The 26,753-nt window shown below is 46.0% G+C and overlaps 1 protein-coding gene across 1 annotated transcript; it reads right to left on the bottom strand.

Annotated features, from left to right (window-relative positions):
- Positions 1-1,092: 1,092 nt before the first annotated feature.
- On the bottom strand, positions 1,093-26,702 carry LOC129832560 (ras-related protein Rab-38-like). Its single transcript, XM_055896707.1, has 3 exons — positions 26,288-26,702; positions 18,293-18,573; positions 1,093-1,337 (listed from the first exon to the last, which is right to left on the bottom strand). The coding sequence occupies exons 1-3, from the start codon at positions 26,484-26,486 to the stop codon at positions 1,185-1,187; spliced, it is 633 nt and encodes a 210-aa protein (XP_055752682.1). The 5' UTR covers positions 26,487-26,702; the 3' UTR covers positions 1,093-1,184.
- Positions 26,703-26,753: the final 51 nt, after the last annotated feature.

The raw sequence follows: 26,753 nt of genomic DNA on the forward strand, positions 1-26,753 counted from the left end.
GTGGTGGAGAAGTGTGTCGTAGTGGTGGAGGAGTGTGTAGTGGTGGAGGAGTGTGTAGTGGTGGAGGAGTGTGTAGTAGTGGTGGAGGAGTGTGTAGTAGTGGTGGAGGAGTGTGTAGTGGTGGAGGAATGTGTAGTGGTGGAGGAGTGTGCAGTAGTGGTGGAGGAGTGTGTCGTGGTGGAGGAGTGTGTAGTAGTGGTGGAGGAGTGTGTAGTGGTGGAGGAGTGTGTAGTAGTGGTGGAGGAGTGTGTAGTGGTGGAGGAGTGTGTAGTGGTGGAGGAGTGTGTAGTAGTGGTGGAGGAGTGTGTAGTGGTGGAGGAGTGTGTAGTGGTGGAGGAGTGTGTAGTGGTGGAGGAGTGTGTATTAGTGGTGGAGGATTGTGTATTATTGGTGGAGGAGTGTGTAGTAGTGGTGGAGGAGTGTGTAGTGGTGGAGGAGTGTGTAGTAGTGGTGGAGGAGTGTGTAGTAGTGGTGGAGGAGTGCGTCTTGGTGGAGGAGTGTGTAGTGGTGGAGGAGTGTGTAGTGGTGGAGGAGTGTGTAGTAGTGGAGGAGTGTGTAGTAGTGGTGGAGGAGTGTGTAGTGGTGGGGGAGTGTGTAGTGGTGGAGGAGTGTGTAGTAGTGGTGGAGGAGTGTGTAGTGGTGGAGGAGTGTGTAGTAGTGGTGGAGTGTGTAGTAGTGGTGGAGGAGTGTGTAGTAGTGTAGTGTGTAGTGGTGGAGGAGTGTGTAGTAGTGGTGGAGGAGTGTGTAGTGGTGGAGGAGTGTGTAGTAGTGGTAGAGGAGTGTGTAGTAGTGGTGGAGGAGTGTGTAGTGGTGGAGGAGTGTGTAGTAGTGGTGGAGGAGTGTGTAGTGGTGGAGGAGTGTGTAGTGGTGGAGGAGTGTGTAGTAGTGGAGGAGTGTGTCGTGGTGGAGGAGTGTGTAGTAGTGGTGGAGGAGTGTGTAGTAGTGGAGTAGTGTGTAGTGGTGGAGGAGTGTGTACTGGTGGAGGAGTGTGTAGTGGTGGAGGAGTGTGTACTGGTGGAGGAGTGTGTAGTAGTGGTGGAGGAGTGTGTAGTGGTGGAGGAGTGTGTAGTAGTGGTGGAGGAGTGTGTAGTAGTGGTGGAGGAGTGTGTAGTAGTGGTGGAGGAGTGTGTAGTGGTGGAGGAGTGTGTAGTAGTGGTGGAGGAGTATGTAGTGGTGGAGGTATTCTATGATTTGAAACAGGAAGAGCAGGTCCCGCCCCTGCCAGAGTTTAATTGGGGGGAGATGGTGTCAGGAACTTCTGATTGGAGAAAATCATTCTCGTTGGCGATGATGTGCTTCACCAGACAGTTAGCTGCTTCATCTATATTAATATTCTCCTAGAAAGACAGAGAGAGAGAGAGAGAGAGAGAGAGAGAGAGAGAGAGAGAGAGAGAGAGAGAGAGGAAAAAACAATAAATTAATTTTATTGTTGTGTATTGTTGTGGCTGTGAGTGTATTCTTGTGGGTGTGAGTGTATTTTTGTGTATGTTTTTCTATTTTTGTGGCTGTGAGTGTATTCTTGTGGCTGTGAGTGTATTGTTCTGTATTGTTGTGTCTGTGAGTGTATTGTTGTGGCTGTGAGTGTATTGTTGTGGCTGTGAGTGTATTGTTGTGTCTGTGAGTGTATTGTTGTGGCTGTGAGTGTATTGTTGTGGCTGTGAGTGTATTGTTGTGTATTGTTGTGGCTGTGAGTGTATTGTTGTGTCTGTGAGTGTATTGTTGTGGCTGTGAGTGTATTGTTGTGGCTGTGAGTGTATTGTTGTGTATTGTTGTGGCTGTGAGTGTATTGTTGTGGCTGTGAGTGTATTGTTGTGGCTGTGAGTGTATTGTTGTGGCTGTGAGTGTATTGTTGTGGCTGTGAGTGTATGTCTCTTCAGTAGAGTCAGTGTGACGTTTTGACACACACACACACACTGAGGCACAGAACGACACATACACACTCACTCATGGGTTGATGTGCAGTGACACATCTGCATCTTCTACCTATTGCAACTGTTTGATAACGAGACTAAAACATACATCCCCACGTTAATATTTTGGTGTGGTTTCTGTAACGAAGCCTTCAGGGGTTGAGGTGAACTATGGGTCCCAGTCAGGAGAGGACAGGGTCAGTGATCACTAATGAGAAGTTAATGAGAGGGAGAACATTAAGACAGGGATAAAAGTCTACAGTCTGATTTTAGAACATTTCAAGCCTCCAACAGCTGCTTCGCCAGCGAGACACACACACACACACACACACACACACACACACACACACACACACACACACACACACACACACACACACACACACACACACACACACACACACACACACACACACACACACACACACACACACACACACACACAGTCTTCCTCAGACCATGGGGTGAGTTGGGCAGCAGAATTAATTAGTTGAATATTGAATCTTCATGAGGTCCTTTATCAGCTTGCTCAGCAGGATGTGACATAGTGTAGTCTACAGCAGACTTCCTCTCTAATAACATCTTACATTACCACACAGACAGAGAGAGAGAAAGAGACAGAGAGAGACAGAGAGAGACAGAGAGACAGAGAGAGACAGAGAGAGAGAGAGAGAGAGAGAGAGAGAGAGAGAGAGAGAGAGAGAGAGAGAGAGAGACAGAGAGAGAGACAGAGACAGAGACAGAGACAGAGAGAGAGAGAGAGAGAGACAGAGACAGAGAGAGAGAGAGAGAGAGAGAGAGAGAGAGAGAGAGAGAGAGAGAGAGAGAGACATCCTTTATACTCTTGTAATAGGCTTATATCACCACAGATAATACAGACATATAAAAATAAAACACCATTCAGAATGGGTTCATGTAACAGAGGGGGGCTTTATCTAAAAGCAGGCACATGACAGTTCCACACACACACACATCTCAAAGCACACACATCTCAAAGCACACACACACACATCTCAAAGTTCTTTCTGAAAAAATCCGTCATTTGTGTTTCCACTAAGACGTGAGGAGAAACACGTAGTTATGGAGTCTTCAGGGAGATGGACCTGACAACTCAACACCACTGGAAGGCTCAAGAACTTGTCTTAATGTTCTGCACACCACCCTCTACACCACTGTCTATAGCACTCCATACACCACTCTCTACACCACTGTCTATAGCACTGTCTATAGCACTCCATACACCACTCTCTACACCACTGTCTATAGCACTGTCTATAGCACTCCATACACCAATCTCTACACCACTGTCTATAGCACTGTCTATAGCACTCCATACACCACTCTCTACACCACTGTCTATAGCACTCCATACACCACTCTCTACACCACTGTCTATAACACTCCATACACCACTGTCTATAGCACTGTCTATAGCACTCCATACACCACCCTCTACACCACTGTCTATAGCACTCCATACACCACTGTCTATAGCACTGTCTATAGCACTCCATACACCACTCTCTACACCACTGTCCATAGCACTCCATACACCACTCTCTACACCACTGTCTATAACACTCCATACACCACCCTCTACACCACTGTCTATAACACTCCATACACCACTCTCTACACCACTGTCCATAGCACTCCATACACCACTCTCTACACCACTGTCTATAGCACTCCATACACCACTCTCTACACCACTGTCCATAGCACTCCATACACCACTCTCTACACCACTGTCTATAGCACTCCATACACCACTGTCTATAACACTCCATACACCACCCTCTACACCACTGTCTATAACACTCCATACACCACTCTCTACACCACTGTCTATAGCACTCCATACACCACTCTCTACACCACTGTCCATAACACTCCATACACCACCCTCTACACCACTGTCCATAGCACTCCATACACCACTCTCTACACCACTGTCTATAACACTCCATACACCACTCTCTACACCACTGTCCATAGCACTCCATACACCACTCTCTACAACACTGTCTATAACACTCCATACACCACTCTCTACACCACTGTCTATAACACTCCATACACCACTCTCTACACCACTGTCTATAACACTCCATACACCACTCTCTACACCACTGTCCATAGCACTCCATACACCACTCTCTACACCAATGTCCATAGCACTCCATACACCACTGTCTATAACACTCAATACACCACTCTCTACACCACTGTCTATAACACTCCATACACCACTCTCTACACCACTGTCCATAGCACTCCATACACCACTCTCTACACCACTGTCTATAACACTCCATACACCACTCTCTACACCACTGTCCATAGCACTCCATACACCACTCTCTACAACACTGTCTATAACACTCCATACACCACTCTCTACACCACTGTCTATAACACTCCATACACCACTCTCTACACCACTGTCTATAACACTCCATACACCACTCTCTACACCACTGTCCATAGCACTCCATACACCACTCTCTACACCACTGTCCATAGCACTCCATACACCACTGTCTATAACACTCAATACACCACTCTCTACACCACTGTCTATAACACTCCATACACCACTCTCTACACCACTGTCCATAGCACTCCATACACCACTCTCTACACCACTGTCTATAGCACTCCATACACCACTGTCTATAACACTCAATACACCACTCTCTACACCACTGTCCATAGCACTCCATACACCACTCTCTACACCACTGTCCATAGCACTCCATACACCACTCTCTACACCACTGTCCATAGCACTCCATACACCACTGTCTATAACACTCAATACACCACTCTCTACACCACTGTCTATAACACTCCATACACCACTGTCTATAACACTCCATACACCACTCTCTACACCACTGTCTATAACACTCCATACACCACTGTCTATAACACTCCATACACCACTCTCTACACCACTGTCTATAGCACTCCATACACCACTGTCTATAACACTCCACACACCACTCTCTACACCACTGTCTATAAAACTCCATACACCACTGTCTATAACACTCCATACACCACTCTCTACACCACTGTCTATAACACTCCATACACCACTCTCTACACCACTGTCTATAGCACTCCATACACCACTCTCTACACCACTGTCTATAACACTCCATACACCACTCTCTACACCACTGTCTATAACACTCCATACACCACTCTCTACACCACTGTCTATAGCACTCCATACACCACCCTCTACACCACTGTCTATAACACTCCATACACCACTCTCTACACCACTGTCCATAGCACTCCATACACCACTCTCTACACCACTGTCCATAGCACTCCATACACCACTCTCTACAACACTGTCTATAACACTCCATACACCACTCTCTACACCACTGTCCATAGCACTCCATACACCACTCTCTACACCACTGTCTATAGCACTCCATACACCACTCTCTACACCACTGTCTATAACACTCCATACACCACTCTCTACACCACTGTCTATAACACTCCATACACCACTCTCTACACCACTGTCTATAGCACTCCATACACCACCCTCTACACCACTGTCCATAGCACTCCATACACCACTCTCTACACCACTGTCCATAGCACTCCATACACCACTCTCTACAACACTGTCTATAACACTCTATACACCACTCTCTACACCACTGTCCATAGCACTCCATACACCACTCTCTACACCACTGTCTATAACACTCCATACACCACTCTCTACACCACTGTCCATAGCACTCCATACACCACTCTCTACACCACTGTCCATAGCACTCCATACACCACTGTCTATAACACTCAATACACCACTCTCTACACCACTGTCTATAACACTCCATACACCACTCTCTACACCACTGTCTATAACACTCCATACACCACTCTCTACACCACTGTCCATAGCACTCCATACACCACTCTCTACACCACTGTCTATAACACTCCATACACCACTCTCTACACCACTGTCCATAGCACTCCATACACCACTCTCTACACCACTGTCTATAACACTCCATACACCACTCTCTACACCACTGTCCATAGCACTCCATACACCACTCTCTACACCACTGTCTATAGCACTCCATACACCACTCTCTACACCACTGTCTATAACATTCCATACACCACTCTCTACACCACTGTCCATAACACTCCATACACCACCCTCTACACCACTGTCCATAGCACTCCATACACCACTCTCTACACCACTGTCTATAACACTCCATACACCACTCTCTACACCACTGTCCATAGCACTCCATACACCACTCTCTACAACACTGTCTATAACACTCCATACACCACTCTCTACACCACTGTCTATAACACTCCATACACCACTCTCTACACCACTGTCTATAACACTCCATACACCACTCTCCACACCACTGTCCATAGCACTCCATACACCACTCTCTACACCACTGTCTATAGCACTCCATACACCACTGTCATTAACACTCAATACACCACTCTCTACACCACTGTCTATAACACTCCATACACCACACTCTACACCACTGTCCATAGCACTCCATACACCACTCTCTACACCGCTGTCTATAACACTCCATACACCACTCTCTACACCACTGTCCATAGCACTCCATACACCACTCTCTACAACACTGTCTATAACACTCCATACACCACTCTCTACACCACTGTCTATAACACTCCATACACCACTCTCTACACCACTGTCTATAACACTCCATACACCACTCTCTACACCACTGTCCATAGCACTCCATACACCACTCTCTACACCACTGTCCATAGCACTCCATACACCACTGTCTATAACACTCAATACACCACTCTCTACACCACTGTCTATAACACTCCATACACCACTCTCTACACCACTGTCCATAGCATTCCATACACCACTCTCTACACCACTGTCCATAGCACTCCATACACCACTGTCTATAACACTCAATACACCACTCTCTACACCACTGTCCATAGCACTCCATACACCACTCTCTACACCACTGTCCATAGCACTCCATACACCACTCTCTACACCACTGTCCATAGCACTCCATACACCACTGTCTATAACACTCAATACACCACTCTCTACACCACTGTCTATAACACTCCATACACCACTGTCTATAACACTCCATACACCACTCTCTACACCACTGTCTATAACACTCCATACACCACTGTCTATAACACTCCATACACCACTCTCTACACCACTGTCTATAGCACTCCATACACCACTGTCTATAACACTCCATACACCACTCTCTACACCACTGTCTATAGCACTCCATACACCACTGTCTATAACACTCCATACACCACTCTCTACACCACTGTCTATAACACTCCATACACCACTGTCTATAACACTCCATACACCACTCTCTACACCACTTTCTATAACACTCCATACACCACTCTCTACACCACTGTCTATAGCACTCCATACACCACTCTCTACACCACTGTCTATAACACTCCATACACCACTCTCTACACCACTGTCTATAACACTCCATACACCACTCTCTACACCACTGTCTATAGCACTCCATACACCACCCTCTACACCACTGTCTATAACACTCCATACACCACTCTCTACACCACTGTCCATAGCACTCCATACACCACTCTCTACACCACTGTCCATAGCACTCCATACACCACTCTCTACAACACTGTCTATAACACTCCATACACCACTCTCTACACCACTGTCCATAGCACTCCATACACCACTCTCTACACCACTGTCTATAATACTCCATACACCACTCTCTACACCACTGTCTATAACACTCCATACACCACTCTCTACACCACTGTCTATAACACTCCATACACCACTCTCTACACCACTGTCTATAACACTCCATACACCACTCTCTACACCACTGTCCATAGCACTCCATACACCACTCTCTACACCACTGTCTATAACACTCCATACACCACTCTCTACACCACTGTCCATAGCACTCCATACACCACTCTCTACACCACTGTCTATAACACTCCATACACCACTCTCTACACCACTGTCCATAGCACTCCATACACCACTCTCTACACCACTGTCTATAGCACTCCATACACCACTCTCTACACCACTGTCTATAACACTCCATACACCACTCTCTACACCACTGTCCATAACACTCCATACACCACCCTCTACACCACTGTCCATAGCACTCCATACACCACTCTCTACACCACTGTCTATAACACTCCATACACCACTCTCTACACCACTGTCCATAGCACTCCATACACCACTCTCTACACCACTGTCTATAACACTCCATACACCACTCTCTACACCACTGTCCATAGCACTCCATACACCACTCTCTACACCACTGTCCATAGCACTCCATACACCACTGTCATTAACACTCAATACACCACTCTCTACACCACTGTCCATAACACTCCATACACCACTCTCTACACCACTGTCCATAGCACTCCATACACCACTGTCATTAACACTCAATACACCACTCTCTACACCACTGTCTATAACACTCCATACACCACTCTCTACACCACTGTCCATAGCACTCCATACACCACTCTCTACACCGCTGTCTATAACACTCCATACACCACTCTCTACACCACTGTCCATAGCACTCCATACACCACTCTCTACAACACTGTCTATAACACTCCATACACCACTCTCTACACCACTGTCTATAACACTCCATACACCACTCTCTACACCACTGTCTATAACACTCCATACACCACTCTCTACACCACTGTCCATAGCACTCCATACACCACTCTCTACACCACTGTCCATAGCACTCCATACACCACTGTCTATAACACTTAATACACCACTCTCTACACCACTGTCTATAACACTCCATACACCACTCTCTACACCACTGTCCATAGCATTCCATACACCACTCTCTACACCACTGTCCATAGCACTCCATACACCACTGTCTATAACACTCAATACACCACTCTCTACACCACTGTCCATAGCACTCCATACACCACTCTCTACACCACTGTCCATAGCACTCCATACACCACTCTCTACACCACTGTCCATAGCACTCCATACACCACTGTCTATAACACTCAATACACCACTCTCTACACCACTGTCTATAACACTCCATACACCACTGTCTATAACACTCCATACACCACTCTCTACACCACTGTCTATAACACTCCATACACCACTGTCTATAACACTCCATACACCACTCTCTACACCACTGTCTATAGCACTCCATACACCACTGTCTATAACACTCCATACACCACTCTCTACACCACTGTCTATAACACTCCATACACCACTGTCTATAACACTCCATACACCACTCTCTACACCACTGTCTATAGCACTCCATACACCACTGTCTATAACACTCCATACACCACTCTCTACACCACTGTCTATAACACTCCATACACCACTGTCTATAACACTCCATACACCACTCTCTACACCACTGTCTATAACACTCCATACACCACTCTCTACACCACTGTCTATAGCACTCCATACACCACTCTCTACACCACTGTCTATAACACTCCATACACCACTCTCTACACCACTGTCTATAACACTCCATACACCACTCTCTACACCACTCTGTATAGCACTCCATACACCACCCTCTACACCACTGTCTATAACACTCCATACACCACTCTCTACACCACTGTCCATAGCACTCCATACACCACTCTCTACACCACTGTCCATAGCACTCCATACACCACTCTCTACAACACTGTCTATAACACTCCATACACCACTCTCTACACCACTGTCCATAGCACTCCATACACCACTCTCTACACCACTGTCTATAACACTCCATACACCACTCTCTACACCACTGTCTATAACACTCCATACACCACTCTCTACACCACTGTCTATAACACTCCATACACCACTCTCTACACCACTGTCTATAACACTCCATACACCACTCTCTACACCACTGTCTATAACACTCCATACACCACTCTCTACACCACTGTCCATAGCACTCCATACACCACTCTCTACACCACTGTCTATAACACTCCATACACCACTCTCTACACCACTGTCCATAGCACTCCATACACCACTCTCTACACCACTGTCCATAGCACTCCATACACCACTCTCTACACCACTGTCTATAACACTCCATACACCACTCTCTACACCACTGTCCATAGCACTCCATACACCACTCTCTACACCACTGTCCATAGCACTCCATACACCACTGTCTATAACACTCAATACACCACTCTCTACACCACTGTCTATAACACTCAATACACCACTCTCTACACCACTGTCTATAACACTCCATACACCACTCTCTACACCACTGTCCATAGCACTCCATACACCACTCTCTACACCACTGTCTATAACACTCCATACACCACTCTCTACACCACTGTCCATAGCACTCCATACACCACTCTCTACACCACTGTCCATAGCACTCCATACACCACTCTCTACACCACTGTCTATAACACTCCATACACCACTCTCTACACCACTGTCTATAACACTCCATACACCACTCTCTACACCACTGTCCATAGCACTCCATACACCACTCTCTACACCACTGTCCATAGCACTCCATACACCACTGTCTATAACACTCAATACACCACTCTCTACACCACTGTCCATAGCACTCCATACACCACTCTCTACACCACTGTCCATAGCACTCCATACACCACTCTCTACACCACTGTCCATAGCACTCCATACAACACTGTCTATAACACTCAATACACCACTCTCTACACCACTGTCTATAACACTCCATACACCACTGTCTATAACACTCCATACACCACTCTCTACACCACTGTCTATAACACTCCATACACCACTGTCTATAACACTCCATACACCACTCTCTACACCACTGTCTATAGTACTCCATACACCACTGTCTATAACACTCCATACACCACTCTCTACACCACTGTCTATAACACTCCATACACCACTGTCTATAACACTCCATACACCACTCTCTACACCACTGTCTATAGCACTCCATACACCACTGTCTATAACACTCCATACACCACTCTCTACACCACTGTCTATAACACTCCATACACCACTGTCTATAACACTCCATACACCACTCTCTACACCACTGTCTATAGCACTCCATACACCACTCTCTACACCACTGTCTATAACACTCCATACACCACTCTCTACACCACTGTCCATAACACTCCATACACCACCCTCTACACCACTGTCCATAGCACTCCATACACCACTCTCTACACCACTGTCTATAACACTCCATACACCACTCTCTACACCACTGTCCATAGCACTCCATACACCACTCTCTACACCACTGTCTATAACACTCCATACACCACTCTCTACACCACTGTCCATAGCACTCCATACACCACTCTCTACACCACTGTCCATAGCACTCCATACACCACTGTCATTAACACTCAATACACCACTCTCTACACCACTGTCCATAACACTCCATACACCACTCTCTACACCACTGTCCATAGCACTCCATACACCACTGTCATTAACACTCAATACACCACTCTCTACACCACTGTCTATAACACTCCATACACCACTCTCTACACCACTGTCCATAGCACTCCATACACCACTCTCTACACCGCTGTCTATAACACTCCATACACCACTCTCTACACCACTGTCCATAGCACTCCATACACCACTCTCTACAACACTGTCTATAACACTCCATACACCACTCTCTACACCACTGTCTATAACACTCCATACACCACTCTCTACACCACTGTCTATAACACTCCATACACCACTCTCTACACCACTGTCCATAGCACTCCATACACCACTCTCTACACCACTGTCCATAGCACTCCATACACCACTGTCTATAACACTTAATACACCACTCTCTACACCACTGTCTATAACACTCCATACACCACTCTCTACACCACTGTCCATAGCATTCCATACACCACTCTCTACACCACTGTCCATAGCACTCCATACACCACTGTCTATAACACTCAATACACCACTCTCTACACCACTGTCCATAGCACTCCATACACCACTCTCTACACCACTGTCCATAGCACTCCATACACCACTCTCTACACCACTGTCCATAGCACTCCATACACCACTGTCTATAACACTCAATACACCACTCTCTACACCACTGTCTATAACACTCCATACACCACTGTCTATAACACTCCATACACCACTCTCTACACCACTGTCTATAACACTCCATACACCACTGTCTATAACACTCCATACACCACTCTCTACACCACTGTCTATAGCACTCCATACACCACTGTCTATAACACTCCATACACCACTCTCTACACCACTGTCTATAACACTCCATACACCACTGTCTATAACACTCCATACACCACTCTCTACACCACTGTCTATAGCACTCCATACACCACTGTCTATAACACTCCATACACCACTCTCTACACCACTGTCTATAACACTCCATACACCACTGTCTATAACACTCCATACACCACTCTCTACACCACTGTCTATAACACTCCATACACCACTCTCTACACCACTGTCTATAGCACTCCATACACCACTCTCTACACCACTGTCTATAACACTCCATACACCACTCTCTACACCACTGTCTATAACACTCCATACACCACTCTCTACACCACTCTCTATAGCACTCCATACACCACCCTCTACACCACTGTCTATAACACTCCATACACCACTCTCTACACCACTGTCCATAGCACTCCATACACCACTCTCTACACCACTGTCCATAGCACTCCATACACCACTCTCTACAACACTGTCTATAACACTCCATACACCACTCTCTACACCACTGTCCATAGCACTCCATACACCACTCTCTACACCACTGTCTATAACACTCCATACACCACTCTCTACACCACTGTCTATAACACTCCATACACCACTCTCTACACCACTGTCTATAACACTCCATACACCACTCTCTACACCACTGTCTATAACACTCCATACACCACTCTCTACACCACTGTCTATAACACTCCATACACCACTCTCTACACCACTGTCCATAGCACTCCATACACCACTCTCTACACCACTGTCTATAACACTCCATACACCACTCTCTACACCACTGTCCATAGCACTCCATACACCACTCTCTACACCACTGTCCATAGCACTCCATACACCACTCTCTACACCACTGTCTATAACACTCCATACACCACTCTCTACACCACTGTCTATAACACTCCATACACCACTCTCTACACCACTGTCCATAGCACTCCATACACCACTCTCTACACCACTGTCCATAGCACTCCATACACCACTGTCTATAACACTCAATACACCACTCTCTACACCACTGTCTATAACACTCAATACACCACTCTCTACACCACTGTCTATAACACTCCATACACCACTCTCTACACCACTGTCCATAGCACTCCATACACCACTCTCTACACCACTGTCTATAACACTCCATACACCACTCTCTACACCACTGTCCATAGCACTCCATACACCACTCTCTACACCACTGTCCATAGCACTCCATACACCACTCTCTACACCACTGTCTATAACACTCCATACACCACTCTCTACACCACTGTCTATAACACTCCATACACCACTCTCTACACCACTGTCCATAGCACTCCATACACCACTCTCTACACCACTGTCCATAACACTCCATACACCACTGTCTATAACACTCAATACACCACTCTCTACACCACTGTCCATAGCACTCCATACACCACTCTCTACACCACTGTCCATAGCACTCCATACACCACTCTCTACACCACTGTCCATAGCACTCCATACAACACTGTCTATAACACTCAATACACCACTCTCTACACCACTGTCTATAACACTCCATACACCACTGTCTATAACACTCCATACACCACTCTCTACACCACTGTCTATAACACTCCATACACCACTGTCTATAACACTCCATACACCACTCTCTACACCACTGTCTATAGTACTCCATACACCACTGTCTATAACACTCCATACACCACTCTCTACACCACTGTCTATAACACTCCATACACCACTGTCTATAACACTCCATACACCACTCTCTACACCACTGTCCATAGCACTCCATACACCACTGTCTATAACACTCCATACACCACTCTCTACACCACTGTCTATAACACTCCATACACCACTGTCTATAACACTCCATACACCACTCTCTACACCACTGTCCATAGCACTCCATACACCACTCTCTACACCACTGTCTATAACACTCCATACACCACTCTCTACACCACTGTCTATAACACTCCATACACCACTCTCTACACCACTGTCTATAACACTCCATACACCACTCTCTACACCACTGTCTATAACACTCCATACACCACTCTCTACACCACTGTCCATAGCACTCCATACACCACTCTCTACACCACTGTCTATAACACTCCATACACCACTCTCTACACCACTGTCCATAGCACTCCATACACCACTCTCTACACCACTGTCTATAACACTCCATACACCACTCTCTACACCACTGTCCATAGCACTCCATACACCACTCTCTACACCACTGTCTATAGCACTCCATACACCACTCTCTACACCACTGTCTATAACACTCCATACACCACTCTCTACACCACTGTCCATAGCACTCCATACACCACTCTCTACACCACTGTCCATAGCACTCCATACACCACTCTCTACACCACTGTCTATAACACTCCATACACCACTCTCTACACCACTGTCCATAGCACTCCATACACCACTCTCTACACCACTGTCCATAGCACTCCATACACCACTCTCTACCCCACTGTCTATAGCACTCCATACACCACTCTCTACAGCACTGTCCATAGCACTCCATACACCACTCTCTACAACACTGTATATAACACTCCATACACCACTGTCCATAGCACTCCATACACCACTCTCTACACCACTGTCCATAGCACTCCATACACCACTCTCTACACCACTGTCCATAGCACTCTCTACACCACTGTCCATAGCACTCTCTACACCACTGTCTACACCACTGTCCATAGCACTCCATACACCACTGTCTATAGCACTGTCCATAGCACTCCATACATCACTCCATACACCACTCTCTACACCACTGTCCATAGCACTCTCTACACCACTGTCCATAGCACTCTCTACACCACTGTCTACACCACTGTCCATAGCACTCCATACACCACTGTCTATAGCACTGTCCATAGCCCTCCATACACCACTCCATACACCACTCTCTACACCACTGTCCATAGCACTCCATACACCACTCTCTACACCACTGTCCATAGCACTCCATACACCATTCTCTACACCACTGTCTATAACACTCCATACACCACTCTCTACACCACTGTCCATAGCACTCCATACACCACTCTCTACACCACTGTCCATAGCACTCCATACACCACTCTCTACACCACTGTCTATAACACTCCATACACCACTGTCGATATCACTCCATACACCACTGTCTATAGCACTGTCCATAGCACTCCATACAACACTCCATACACCACTCTCTACCCCACTGTCTATAGCACTCCATACACCACTCTCTACAGCACTGTCCATAGCACTCCATACACCACTCTCTACAACACTGTCTATAACACTCCATACACCACTGTCCATAGCACTCCATACACCACTCTCTACACCACTGTCCATAGCACTCCATACACCACTCTCTACACCACTGTCCATAGCACTCTCTACACCACTGTCCATAGCACTCTCTACACCACTGTCTACACCACTGTCCATAGCACTCCATACACCACTGTCTATAGCACTGTCCATAGCACTCCATACATCACTCCATACACCACTCTCTACACCACTGTCCATAGCACTCTCTACACCACTGTCCATAGCACTCTCTACACCACTGTCTACACCACTGTCCATAGCACTCCATACACCACTGTCTATAGCACTGTCCATAGCACTCCATACACCACTCTACACCACTGTCCATAGCACTCCATACACCACTCTCTACACCACTGTCTATAACACTCCATACACCACTCTCTACACCACTGTCCATAGCACTCCATACACCACTCTCTACACCACTGTCCATAGCACTCCATACACCACTCTCTACACCACTGTCTATAACACTCCATACACCACTCTCTACACCACTCTCTATAGCACTGTCTATAACACTCCATACACCACTCTCTATAGCACTGTCTATAACACTCCATACACCACTCTCTATAGCACTGTCTATAGCACTCCATACACAAACTCCATACACCACTGTCTATAACACTCCATACACCACTCTCTATAGCACTCCATACAGAAACTCCATACACCACTGTCTATAGAACTCCATACACCACTCTCTATAGCACTCCATACACCACTCTCTATAGCACTCCATACACCACTCTCTATAGCACTCCATACACCACTCTCTATAGCACTCCATACACCACTGTCTATAGCACTCCATACACCACTCTCTATAACACCCCATACACCACTCTCTATAGCACTGTCTATAGCACTCCATACACCACTCTCTATAGCACTCCATTCACCACTCCATACACCACAGTCTACAGCCCTCCATACACCACAGTCTATAGCCCTCCATACACCACTCTCTATAGCACTCCATTCACCACTCCATACACCACAGTCTATAGCCCTCCATACACCACTGTCTATATCACTCCATACACCACTCTCTACATCACTCTTTACATCACTCTATATCACTCTCCACATCACTCTCCACATCACTCTTTACATCACTCTATATCACTCTCCACATCCCTCTCTACATCACTCTCTACATCCCTCTCTATCACTCTCTACATCCCTCTCTATCACTCTCTACATCCCTCTCTACATCACTCTCTTCATCCCTCTCTATCACTCTCTACATCCGTCTCTATCACTCTCTACATCCCTCTCTATCACTCTCTATCACTCTTCACATCACTCTTTACAGCACTCTCTACATCACTCTATATCACTCTCTACATCACTATACATCACTCTCTACAGCACTCTCTACATCACTCTATATCACTCTATAGCACTCTCTACAGCACTCTATACCACTCTCTACATCACTCTATATCACTCTCTACAGCACTCTCTACATCACTCTCTACAGCACTCTTTACATCACTCTATATCACCCTCTATATCACTCTTTACATCACTCTATATCACCCTCTATATCACTCTCTACATATCTCTATATCACTGACTTGTATTTGAGTGAAGAGGCTGAATGCTTCATGCGGTTCCATTTCCAGTGCATCCATTCCAAAGAGGTGTCTCCTCATTTCTGCCCTCTCCCTCATCCACTCGTCCATCCAACTGGATAGGGGAAAGTATATGTAGAACTAACTTCTGGAGTGAACAAAGGCAGTCAGAAAGGGACAACTTTTCAGAAATAAAATGCAGCTCATAAATCTGGTAACCCACGGTAACGACCTTTCACCTTCTTCTGACTCTCGGAATGTAGAGCTCCACTGGCACACAGTGTTTCTGGGACAGTGGTGTGTTTGATCCAACTGATTGTGCTCACTTTCAGTTAATTTGTGAAATTCCAGAGCTGTACAAGGTGCCATGACTCCATAGCATGTGTGCAGGCTGGGGCTGTATACCGTTTATACCGTATACCGGGGTATTTCAATACTATTTTCAAACATTTAAAAATGTAAAAATAAATTGTGTGATGTTGCGTGCTAAATGATCTCCAGCTCCGGGCTCCAGCTATGCATCGTGTTGCTAACTTGGTAGCTAAGTGGCTAGATGTCAACATCAAGCTTCTTGGTTACAGCAGAATCATTCAATCCCCTCCTGAATCAAGATCCATGTTCCCTAAATTGTTTTTTGCGTAAATTCTTTGTATTTTTCTATAATAATAATAGCTCCACTGTCTGTGCACTTCCGGTAATACCGTATACCGCGGTATGGTACAGAAATGAACATCTGGACACCACTCAACTCTACCTGTGAGTGTGTGTGTGTCAGTGTGTTAATAATATGTATGGAGGTGTGAGTGTGTGGAGGTTTGGTAAGACATTCACATGAAACTGCGTCCGTCCGTCCGCCCCCCCCCCCCCCGTCCGTGTGTGTGTGTGTGTGTGTGTGTGTGTGTGTGTGTGTGTGTGTGTGTGTGTGTCTGTGTTCTCACCTTGGCAGAGGTCTCGTACCATCCCACAAAGCCGTTCTCCTGACAGAATTTCTCCATCTGAATCCCATTGTTGGTCAGCACGTCCTGCCCCTGGTCGCACTTATTAGCCAATAGCACAGCGGCCACATTTTTCCCATTGGCCAGCGTGAGTTTAGAGTCCAGGTCCTCCTTCCACTTGGTGACGGCCTCGAAGGAGGAAGGCCGCGTCACGTCAAACACGATGAACGCCCCCATGGCCTCACGGTAGTAGACCCGGGTCATGTTCCCAAACCGCTCCTGACCTGACACACACACAGTATTGTTAGTTAGTACTGATAGCAGTAGCAGGACTAAACGCTATACCTTGGCCTTGTGATAAAACATGTGTCTTGTTACCACACCACCCCTGACCCTAATACCATATCATAAGCCCTGGTAACACCACTGAGATGAAGGTTACTTTAGGCTGTTAACAACCATTTGCCTCAGGGCAAAGAGCCGACTACACAGTCCTGGTCACAGTCGTAGAGGGTCACATTCATTAATCAAGCCTGGTAAAATACGACAACGTGGACAGACAGGGTACATCTCATTCCACACGTAGATCAAATATTCAGTACCAGTCTAAAGTTTGGCACACCTACTCATTCAAGGGTTTTTCTTTATTTTTTACATTGCAGAATAATAGTGAAGACATCAAAACTATTAATAAATAACACATATGGCAAAATGTTAAGCAAATCAAAATATATTTTATATTTGAGATTCTTCAAAGTATCCACCCTTTGCCTTGATGACAGCTTTGCACACTGTGCATTCTCTCAACCAGCTTCAATTTTTTTCCAACAGTCTTGAAGGACTTCCCACATATGCTGAGCACTTGTTGGCTGCTTTTCTTTCACTCTGCGGTCCAACTCATCACAAACCATCTCAATTGGGTTGAGGTCAGGTGATTGTGGAGGCCAGGTCATCTGATACAGCACTCCATCACTCTCCTTCATGGTCAAATAGCCCTTACACAGCCTGGAGGTGTGTTGGGTCATTGTTCCGTTGTAAAACAAATGATAGACCAACTAAGCGCAAATCAGATGGGATGGTGTATCACTGCAGGATGCTGTTGTAGCCATGTTGGTTAAGAATTCTGAAATAAATCACAGACAGAGTCACCAGCAAAGCGCCCCCACACCATCACACCTCCTCCTCCATGCCTCACGGTGGGAACCACACATGCGGAGATCATCCGTTCACCTACTCTGTCTCTCACAAAGATACGGCATTTGGAACCAATAATCGCAAATTTGGACTCATCAGACCAAAGGACAGATTTCCACTGGTCTCATGTCCATTGCTCGTGTTTCTTGGCCCAAGCAAATCTTTCCTTCTCATTGATGTCCTTTAGTAGTGGTTTCTTTGCAGCAATTCGACCATGAAGGCCTGATTCATGCAGTCTCCTCTGAACAGTTGATGTTGAGATGTATCTGTTACTTGAACTCTGTGAAGAATTTATTTGGGCTGCAATTTCTGAGGCTGGTAACTCTACTGAACTTATCCTCTGCAGCAGAGGTAACTCTGGGTCTTCCTTTCCTGTGGTGGTCCTCATGAGAGCCAGTTTCATCATAGCACTTGATGGTTTTTGCAACTGTACTTGAAGAAACTTTTAAAGTTCTTGAAATGTTCTGGATTGACTGACCTTCAAGTCTTAAAGTAATGATAGACTGTTGTTTGACTTTGCTTATTTGAGCTGTTCTTGCCATAATATGGACTTGGTCTTTTACCAAATAGGGCTATCTTCTTTTTACCACCCCTACCTTCTCACAACACAACTGATTGGCTCAACGCATTAAGGAAAGAAATTCCACAAATTAACTTTGAACAATGCACACCTGTTAATTGAAATGCATTCCAGGTGACTACCTTATGAAGAGAGAGAGGGAGAAAGAGAGGGAGAAGGAGAGAGAAAGAGGTAGACCACCAGAGAAAGAGGGAGCCCACCAGAGAGAGAGAGAAAGAGGGAGCCCACCAGAGAAAGAGGGAGCCCACCAGAGTGAGAGAAAGAGGGAGCCCACCAGAGTGAGAGAAAGAGGGAGCCCACCAGAGAGAGAGGGAGCCCACCAGAGAGTGAGGGAGCCCACTAGAGAGAGAGGGAGCCCACCAGAGAGTGAGGGAGCCCACCAGAGTGAGAGAAAGAGGTAGACCACCAGACAGAGAAAGAGGGAGCCCACCAGAGAGAGAGGGAGCCCACCAGAGAGTAAGGGAGCCCACCAGAGAGAGAGGGAGCCCACCAGAGTGAGAGAAAGAGGGAGCCCACCAGAGAGAGAGGGAGCCCACCAGAGAGTGAGGGAGCCCACCAGAGTGAGAAAAAGAGGGAGCCCACCAGAGAGAGAGAGAAAGAGGGAGCCCACCAGAGAGTGAGAGAAAGAGGGAGACCACCAGAGAGAGAGGGAGCCCACCAGAGAGTGAGAGAAAGAGGGAGACCACCCGAAAGAGAGGGAGCCCACCAGAGAGAGAGAAAGAGAGGGAGCCCACCAGAGAGAGAGCCCACCAGAGTGAGAGAGAGTCCACCAGAGAGAGAGAGAGAGAGGGAGCCCAGCAGAGAGAGAGCCCACCAGAGAGAGAGAGCCCCCCAGAGAGAGAGAAAGCCCACCAGAGTGAGAGAGAGCCCACCAGAGTGAGAGAGAGCCCACCAGAGAGAGAGAGCCCACCAGAGATAGAGAAAGAGGGAGCCCACCAGAGAGAGAGAAAGAGGGAGCCCACCAGAGAGAGAGAAAGAGGGAGCCCACCAGAGAGAGAGAGCCCACCAGAGAGAGAGAGAAAGAGAGAGCCCACCAGAGAGAGAGAAAGAGGGAGCCCAGCAGAGAGAGAGAGAGACCACCAGAGAGTGAGAAAGAGGGAGCCCACCAGAGAGAGAAATCCAGAAAAGAGCCGTTAAATTCTACAACCACCTAAAAGGAAGCGATTCCCAAACCTTCCATAACAAAGCCATCACCTACAGAGAGATGAACCTGGAGAAGAGTCCCCTAAGCAAGCTGGTCCTAGGGCTCTGTTCACAAACACAAACACACCCCACAAAGCCCCAGACCCAACCAAATCATGAGAAAACAAAAAGATAATTACTTGACACATTGGAAAGAATTAACAAAAAAACAGAGCAAACTAGAATGCTATTTGGCCCTAAACAGAGAGTACACAGTGGCAGAATACCTGACCACTGTGACTGACCCAAACTTAAGGAAAGCTTTGACTATGTACAGACTCAGTGAGCATAGCCTTGCTATTGAGAAAGGCTGCCGTAGGCAGACATGGCTCTCAAGAGAAGACAGGCTATGTGCACACTGCCCACAAAATGAGGTGGAAACCGAGCTGCACTTCCTAACCTGCCCAATGTATGACCATATTAGAGACACATATTTCCCTCAGATCACACAGATCCACAAAGAATTCGAAAACAAATCCAATTTTGATAAACTCCCATATCTACTGGGTGAAATTCCACAGTGTGCCATCACAGCAGCAAGATTTGTGACCTGTTGCCACAAGAAAAGGGCAACCAGTGAAAAACAAACACCATTGTAAATACAACCCATATTTATGCTTACTTATTTTAACTTGTGTGCTTTAACCATTTGTACATTGTTACAACACTGTATATATTTAATATGACACTCGTAATGTCTTTATTGTTTTGAAACTTCTGTATGTGTAATGTTTACTGTTAATTAGTTTTGTTTGTTTCACTTTTGTGTATTGTCTACCTCATTTGCTTTGGCAATGTTAACACATGTTTCCCATGCCAATAAAGCCCCTTGAATTGAATTGAATTGAGAGAGAGCCCACCAGAGAGAGAGAGAGAGCCCACCAGAGAGAGAGAGCCCAGCAGAGAGAGAGAGAGCCCACCAGAGAGAGAGAGAGCCCACCAGAGAGAGAGAGAGAGCCCACCAGAGAGAGAGAGAGAAAGAGGGAGCCCATCAGAGAAAGAGGGAGCCCATCAGAGAGAGAGGGAGCCCAGCATAGAGAGAGAGAGCCCAGCAGAGAGAGAGAGAGCCCAGCAGAGAGAGAGAGAGAGCCCACCAGAGAGAGAGAGAGCCCACCAGAGAGAGAGCCCAGCAGAGAGAGAGAGAGCCCACCAGAGAGAGAGAGAGAGAGAGCCCCCCAGAGAGAGAGAGAGCCCACCAGAGAGAGAGAGAGCCCACCAGAAAGAGAGAAAGAGCCCACCAGAGAAAGAAAGAGAGCCCACCAGAGAGAGAGAAAGAGGGAGCCCACCAGAGAGAGAGAGAGCCCACCATATATTATTATATTCTGAACTAGAATATATACGCAGCATGCAACAATTTCAAAGATTTTGCCGAGTTCCAGTTCATAGAAGGACATCAGTCAATGGAAATCCTTTCATTACTCCCTAATATATGGATTGCACATGACTGGTCATGGGTGGGCCTGGGAGGGAATAGGCCCACCCGCTGGGGAGCTAAGCCCAGCCAATCAGAATAAGTTTTATAAAAGGCATTATTAAAGACAGAAATATTCCTGGGCTGGCGTGGTTACATGTGGTCTGTGGTTATGAAGCCAGTTGAACGTAAATTTTCTAAAACGACATTGGAGGTGGCTTATGGTAGAGAAATTAACATTAGATTCTCTGGCAACAGCTCTGGCTGACATTCCTGCAGTCAGCATGCCAAATGCACAGTGCCTCAAAACTTTAGACATCTGTGGCATTGTGTTGTATGAGTGGTCCCGTGTGGCTCAGTTGGTAGAGCATGGCGCTTGCAACGCCAGGGTTGTGGGTTCAATTCCCACGGGGGGACCAGGGTTCAATTCCCACGGGGGGACCAGGGTGAATATGTATGAACTTTCCAATTTGTAAGTCGCTCTGGATAAGAGCGTCTGCTAAATGACTTAAATGTAAATGTATGACAAAACTACACATTTTAGAGTGGCCTTTTGTTGTCCCCAGCACAAGGTGCACCTGTGTAATGAACATGCTGATTAATCAGCTTCTTAATATTCCACACCTGTCAGATGGATAGATTATCGTGACAAAGGATAAAATGCTCACTAACAGGGATGTAAACAAATTTTGGAAAAACATTTGAGAGAAATAAGCTTTTTGTGTACAGTCATGGCCAAAAGTTTTGAGAATGACACAAATATTAATCTTCACAAAGTTTGCTGCTTCAGTGTCTTTTGATATTTTTGTCAGATGTTACTATGGAATACTGAAGTATAATTACAAACATTTCATAAGTGTCAAAGGCTTTTATTGACAATTACATGAAGTTGATGCAGAGAGTCAATATTTGCAGTCTTGACCCTTTTTCAAGACCTCTGCAATCCGCCCTGGCATGCTGTCAATTAACTTCTGGGCCACATCCTGACTGATGGCAGCCCATTCTTGCATAATGCTTGGAGTTTGTTCAGAATTTGTGGGTTGTTTGTTTGTCCACCCGCCTCTTGAGGATTGACCACAAGTTCTCAATGGGATTAAGGTCTGGGGAGTTTCCTGGCCATGGACGCAAAATATCAATGTTTTGTTCCCCGAGCCACTTAGTTATCACTTTTGCCTTATGGCAAGGTGCTCCATCATGCTGGAAAAGGCATTGTTCGTCACCAAACTGTTCCTGGATGGTTGGGAGAAGTTGCTCTCGGGAGATGTGTTGGTACCATTCTTTATTCATGGCTGTGTTCTTAGGCAAAATTGTGAGTGAGCCCACTCCCTTGGCTTAGAAGCAACCCCACACATGAATGGTCTCAAGATGCTTTACTGTTGGCATGACACAGGACTGATGGTAGCGCTCACCTTGTATTCTCCGGACAAGCTTTTTTCCAGATGCCCCAAACAATCGGAAAGGGGATTCATCAGAGAAAATGACTCTACCCCAGTCCTCAGCAGTCCAATCCCTGTACCTTTTTCAGAATATCAGTCTGTCCCTGATGTTTTTCCTGGAGAGAAGGGGCTTCTTTGCTGCCCTTCTTGACACCAGGCCATCCTCCAAAAGTTTTCGCCTCACTGTGTGTGCAGATGCACTCACACCTGCCTGCTGCCATCTTCACAACAATTGAACCGCTCTCCTTCAAGTTCTTGATGATCCGATAAATGGTTGATTTAGGTGCAATCTTACTGGCAGCAATATCCTTGCCTGTGAAAACCTTTTTGTGCAAAGCAATGATGATGGCATGTGTTTCCTTGCAGGTAACCATGATTGACAGAGGAAGAACAATGATTCCAAGCACCATCCTCCTTTTGAAGCTTCCAGTCTGTTATTCGAACTCAATCAGCATGACAGAGTGATCTCCAGCCTTGTCCTCGTCAACACTCACACCTGTGAGTGAGAGAATCACTGACATGTCAGCTGGTCCTTTTGTGGCAGGGCTGAAATGCAATGGAAATGTTTTTTGGGGATTCAGTTCATTTCCATGGCAAAGAGGGACTTTGCAATTAATTGCAATTCATCTGATCACTACATAACATTCTGCAGTATATGCAAATTGCCATCATGCAAACTGAGGCAGCAGACTTTTTGAAAATTAATATTTGTGTCATTCTCAAAACTTTTGGCCACGACTATGTAAAACTTCTGAGATCTTTGATTTTAGGTCATGAAATCAACACTTTACATGTAGCGTTTATACTTTTGTTCTATGTACTTTTATTTTTTATACATTTACAGTATTTTTGTAATTATATTTCATTTTTATAAAGTATATTTAAAATCAAATACTTTTAGAATTACTCAAGTAGTATTTAACTGGGTTAGTTTCACTTGAGTAATTTTCTATTAAAAAGGTATCTTTACTTCTACTCAAGTATGACAATGGGTAATTTTTCCACCACTGCCTAGACCTAGACCCTACGCCTTATAAACGATTGATTGGATTTGATTGATGAAAGCAATACGTTTAAGCTTCCACCTGTCAAATACTCTCAGATCTCCACAAGTACATAGGACGTAAGGTCTAGCCTACAGGTACATCTAGGGTCGGGCCTAGGTGTGACATTCTACAAGTGCATGATCAATAGAGCAAGGCTAGTTCAAGCCAGGCAACATCTCCAGTCTGAGTTAACGTCAGATGACTACATCAAGCTAAACTGAGAAACCATCCACATGATATTGCTATTTTGATACGGCGCTCTATTTAAATTGACCACATCGACATACACGAGTTCTCCTGACTCAACTGTACTAGTTTAGCTGTTTTGTTGCTGCAAGACGTATTTCCTTCCAAGGCTTTGAAAGCTTCTGATCATGTAGTGACTGACAAGAAACAATCAAAACCCCTGCACAATAAATGCTGAGAGCTCTTAGCAGAGGCCATATAAGGCCACACTAAACACTGGGACGTTGCAATGTCTCATGAACACATCCATTTAAATTAAGGGTATGAGAAAACATAGTTCACAATATCCCTCCAAATTGAGCTCAATGAAGCAACGCATCAATCTATTGTGAATAGAATAGGTAGCAGGGCATTCTCGATCCCGGAAGTATTGCCGGTTCTCATTCACGATAAACCCATTCTGCGCCTCAAATCTCTCTCACGAGTGCGAGACACATGACTGTACATGCAGGCGTGCGCACCGGCTGTACCGGCCAGAGCTTATGGAACTGAGAGAGCGCGCGCAGAAGCATCAGACGAATTTCTCCAATAACCGCCACTCACGTGAGATACGGCCAATACGCATACGGTGTAACTTAACTGCCATCGGTTCCCAACGTCTGCAAACGAACAGGACTGTTGTTTAATATTACTTAACAAAACTCTTCCTAAAATTTTTGTATTACATGTTGCCGTCAGTATACAATACATCCAATCTTTTTGATACACATAGTCCGTTGACCACACCCCAGAACCTAATATCTACAGTTCCCTCCCGTCTCCCCATCCCGCTTCTTACGCTGCAACTTTGACAAGCCATCAAACCTCTTACAAAAATGGCATGTAATTTCTCCAATTAGCATAATAATTCAACGGGCCTACCTGTGTACCCATTTGAGCAGTCACGCGTAATGCTTCTCCTACCTGCTATGTCCCATAGCTGTAGCCGTACTGTTTCATGGTCCCAGTTAAGGACCTTCAGGGCGAAGTCCACTCCTATTGTGGCTCGGTAGTTTGGGCTGAAGTTCTGGTGAACATAGCGCTTGATGATGCTAGTCTTGCCCACCCCCAGGTCCCCTATTACCAGGATCTTATAGAGGTGCTCCTTGTGATTGTTCTGCATGGCGACCGCGGAGCGCTACGGTAGGACATTAATACGCCGTGATGACGGGAGAGAAGAGACTGTGGCGCGGTGTACTCCAGCGATCCCGAAGGAACGCCCAGAGAAGTGGGGCAGAAGAGGGTAACAGCGGGACCTTGTGACTGGCGGGCCTCGGGCGAGAGAGCTCGCAGCTGCGCTGACCCCATCTGAAGTTCATACCTAAAAGCTTATTTTAAAGTTACTTAACCCCGAAAAAGTTGCAAGACACGCAACGTGTCATGAAGAATA

The sequence above is a fragment of the Salvelinus fontinalis genome, chromosome 33 (genome assembly GCF_029448725.1).
Source record: "Salvelinus fontinalis isolate EN_2023a chromosome 33, ASM2944872v1, whole genome shotgun sequence".
Taxonomy (NCBI): Eukaryota; Metazoa; Chordata; class Actinopteri; order Salmoniformes; family Salmonidae; genus Salvelinus; species Salvelinus fontinalis.

Excerpts from the sequence above, each read along its gene's own strand:
- LOC129832560 (XM_055896707.1), bottom strand. The coding sequence starts at position 26,486 with ATGCAGAACAATCACAAGGAGCACCTCTATAAGATCCTGGTAATAGGG. Across the intron at positions 18,574-26,287 it reads ACAGCTATGGGACATAGCAG|GTCAGGAGCGGTTTGGGAAC; the intron begins GTAGGAGAAGCA and ends TGTGTGTGTCAG. Across the intron at positions 1,338-18,292 it reads GGTACGAGACCTCTGCCAAG|GAGAATATTAATATAGATGA; the intron begins GTGAGAACACAG and ends CTGTCTTTCTAG.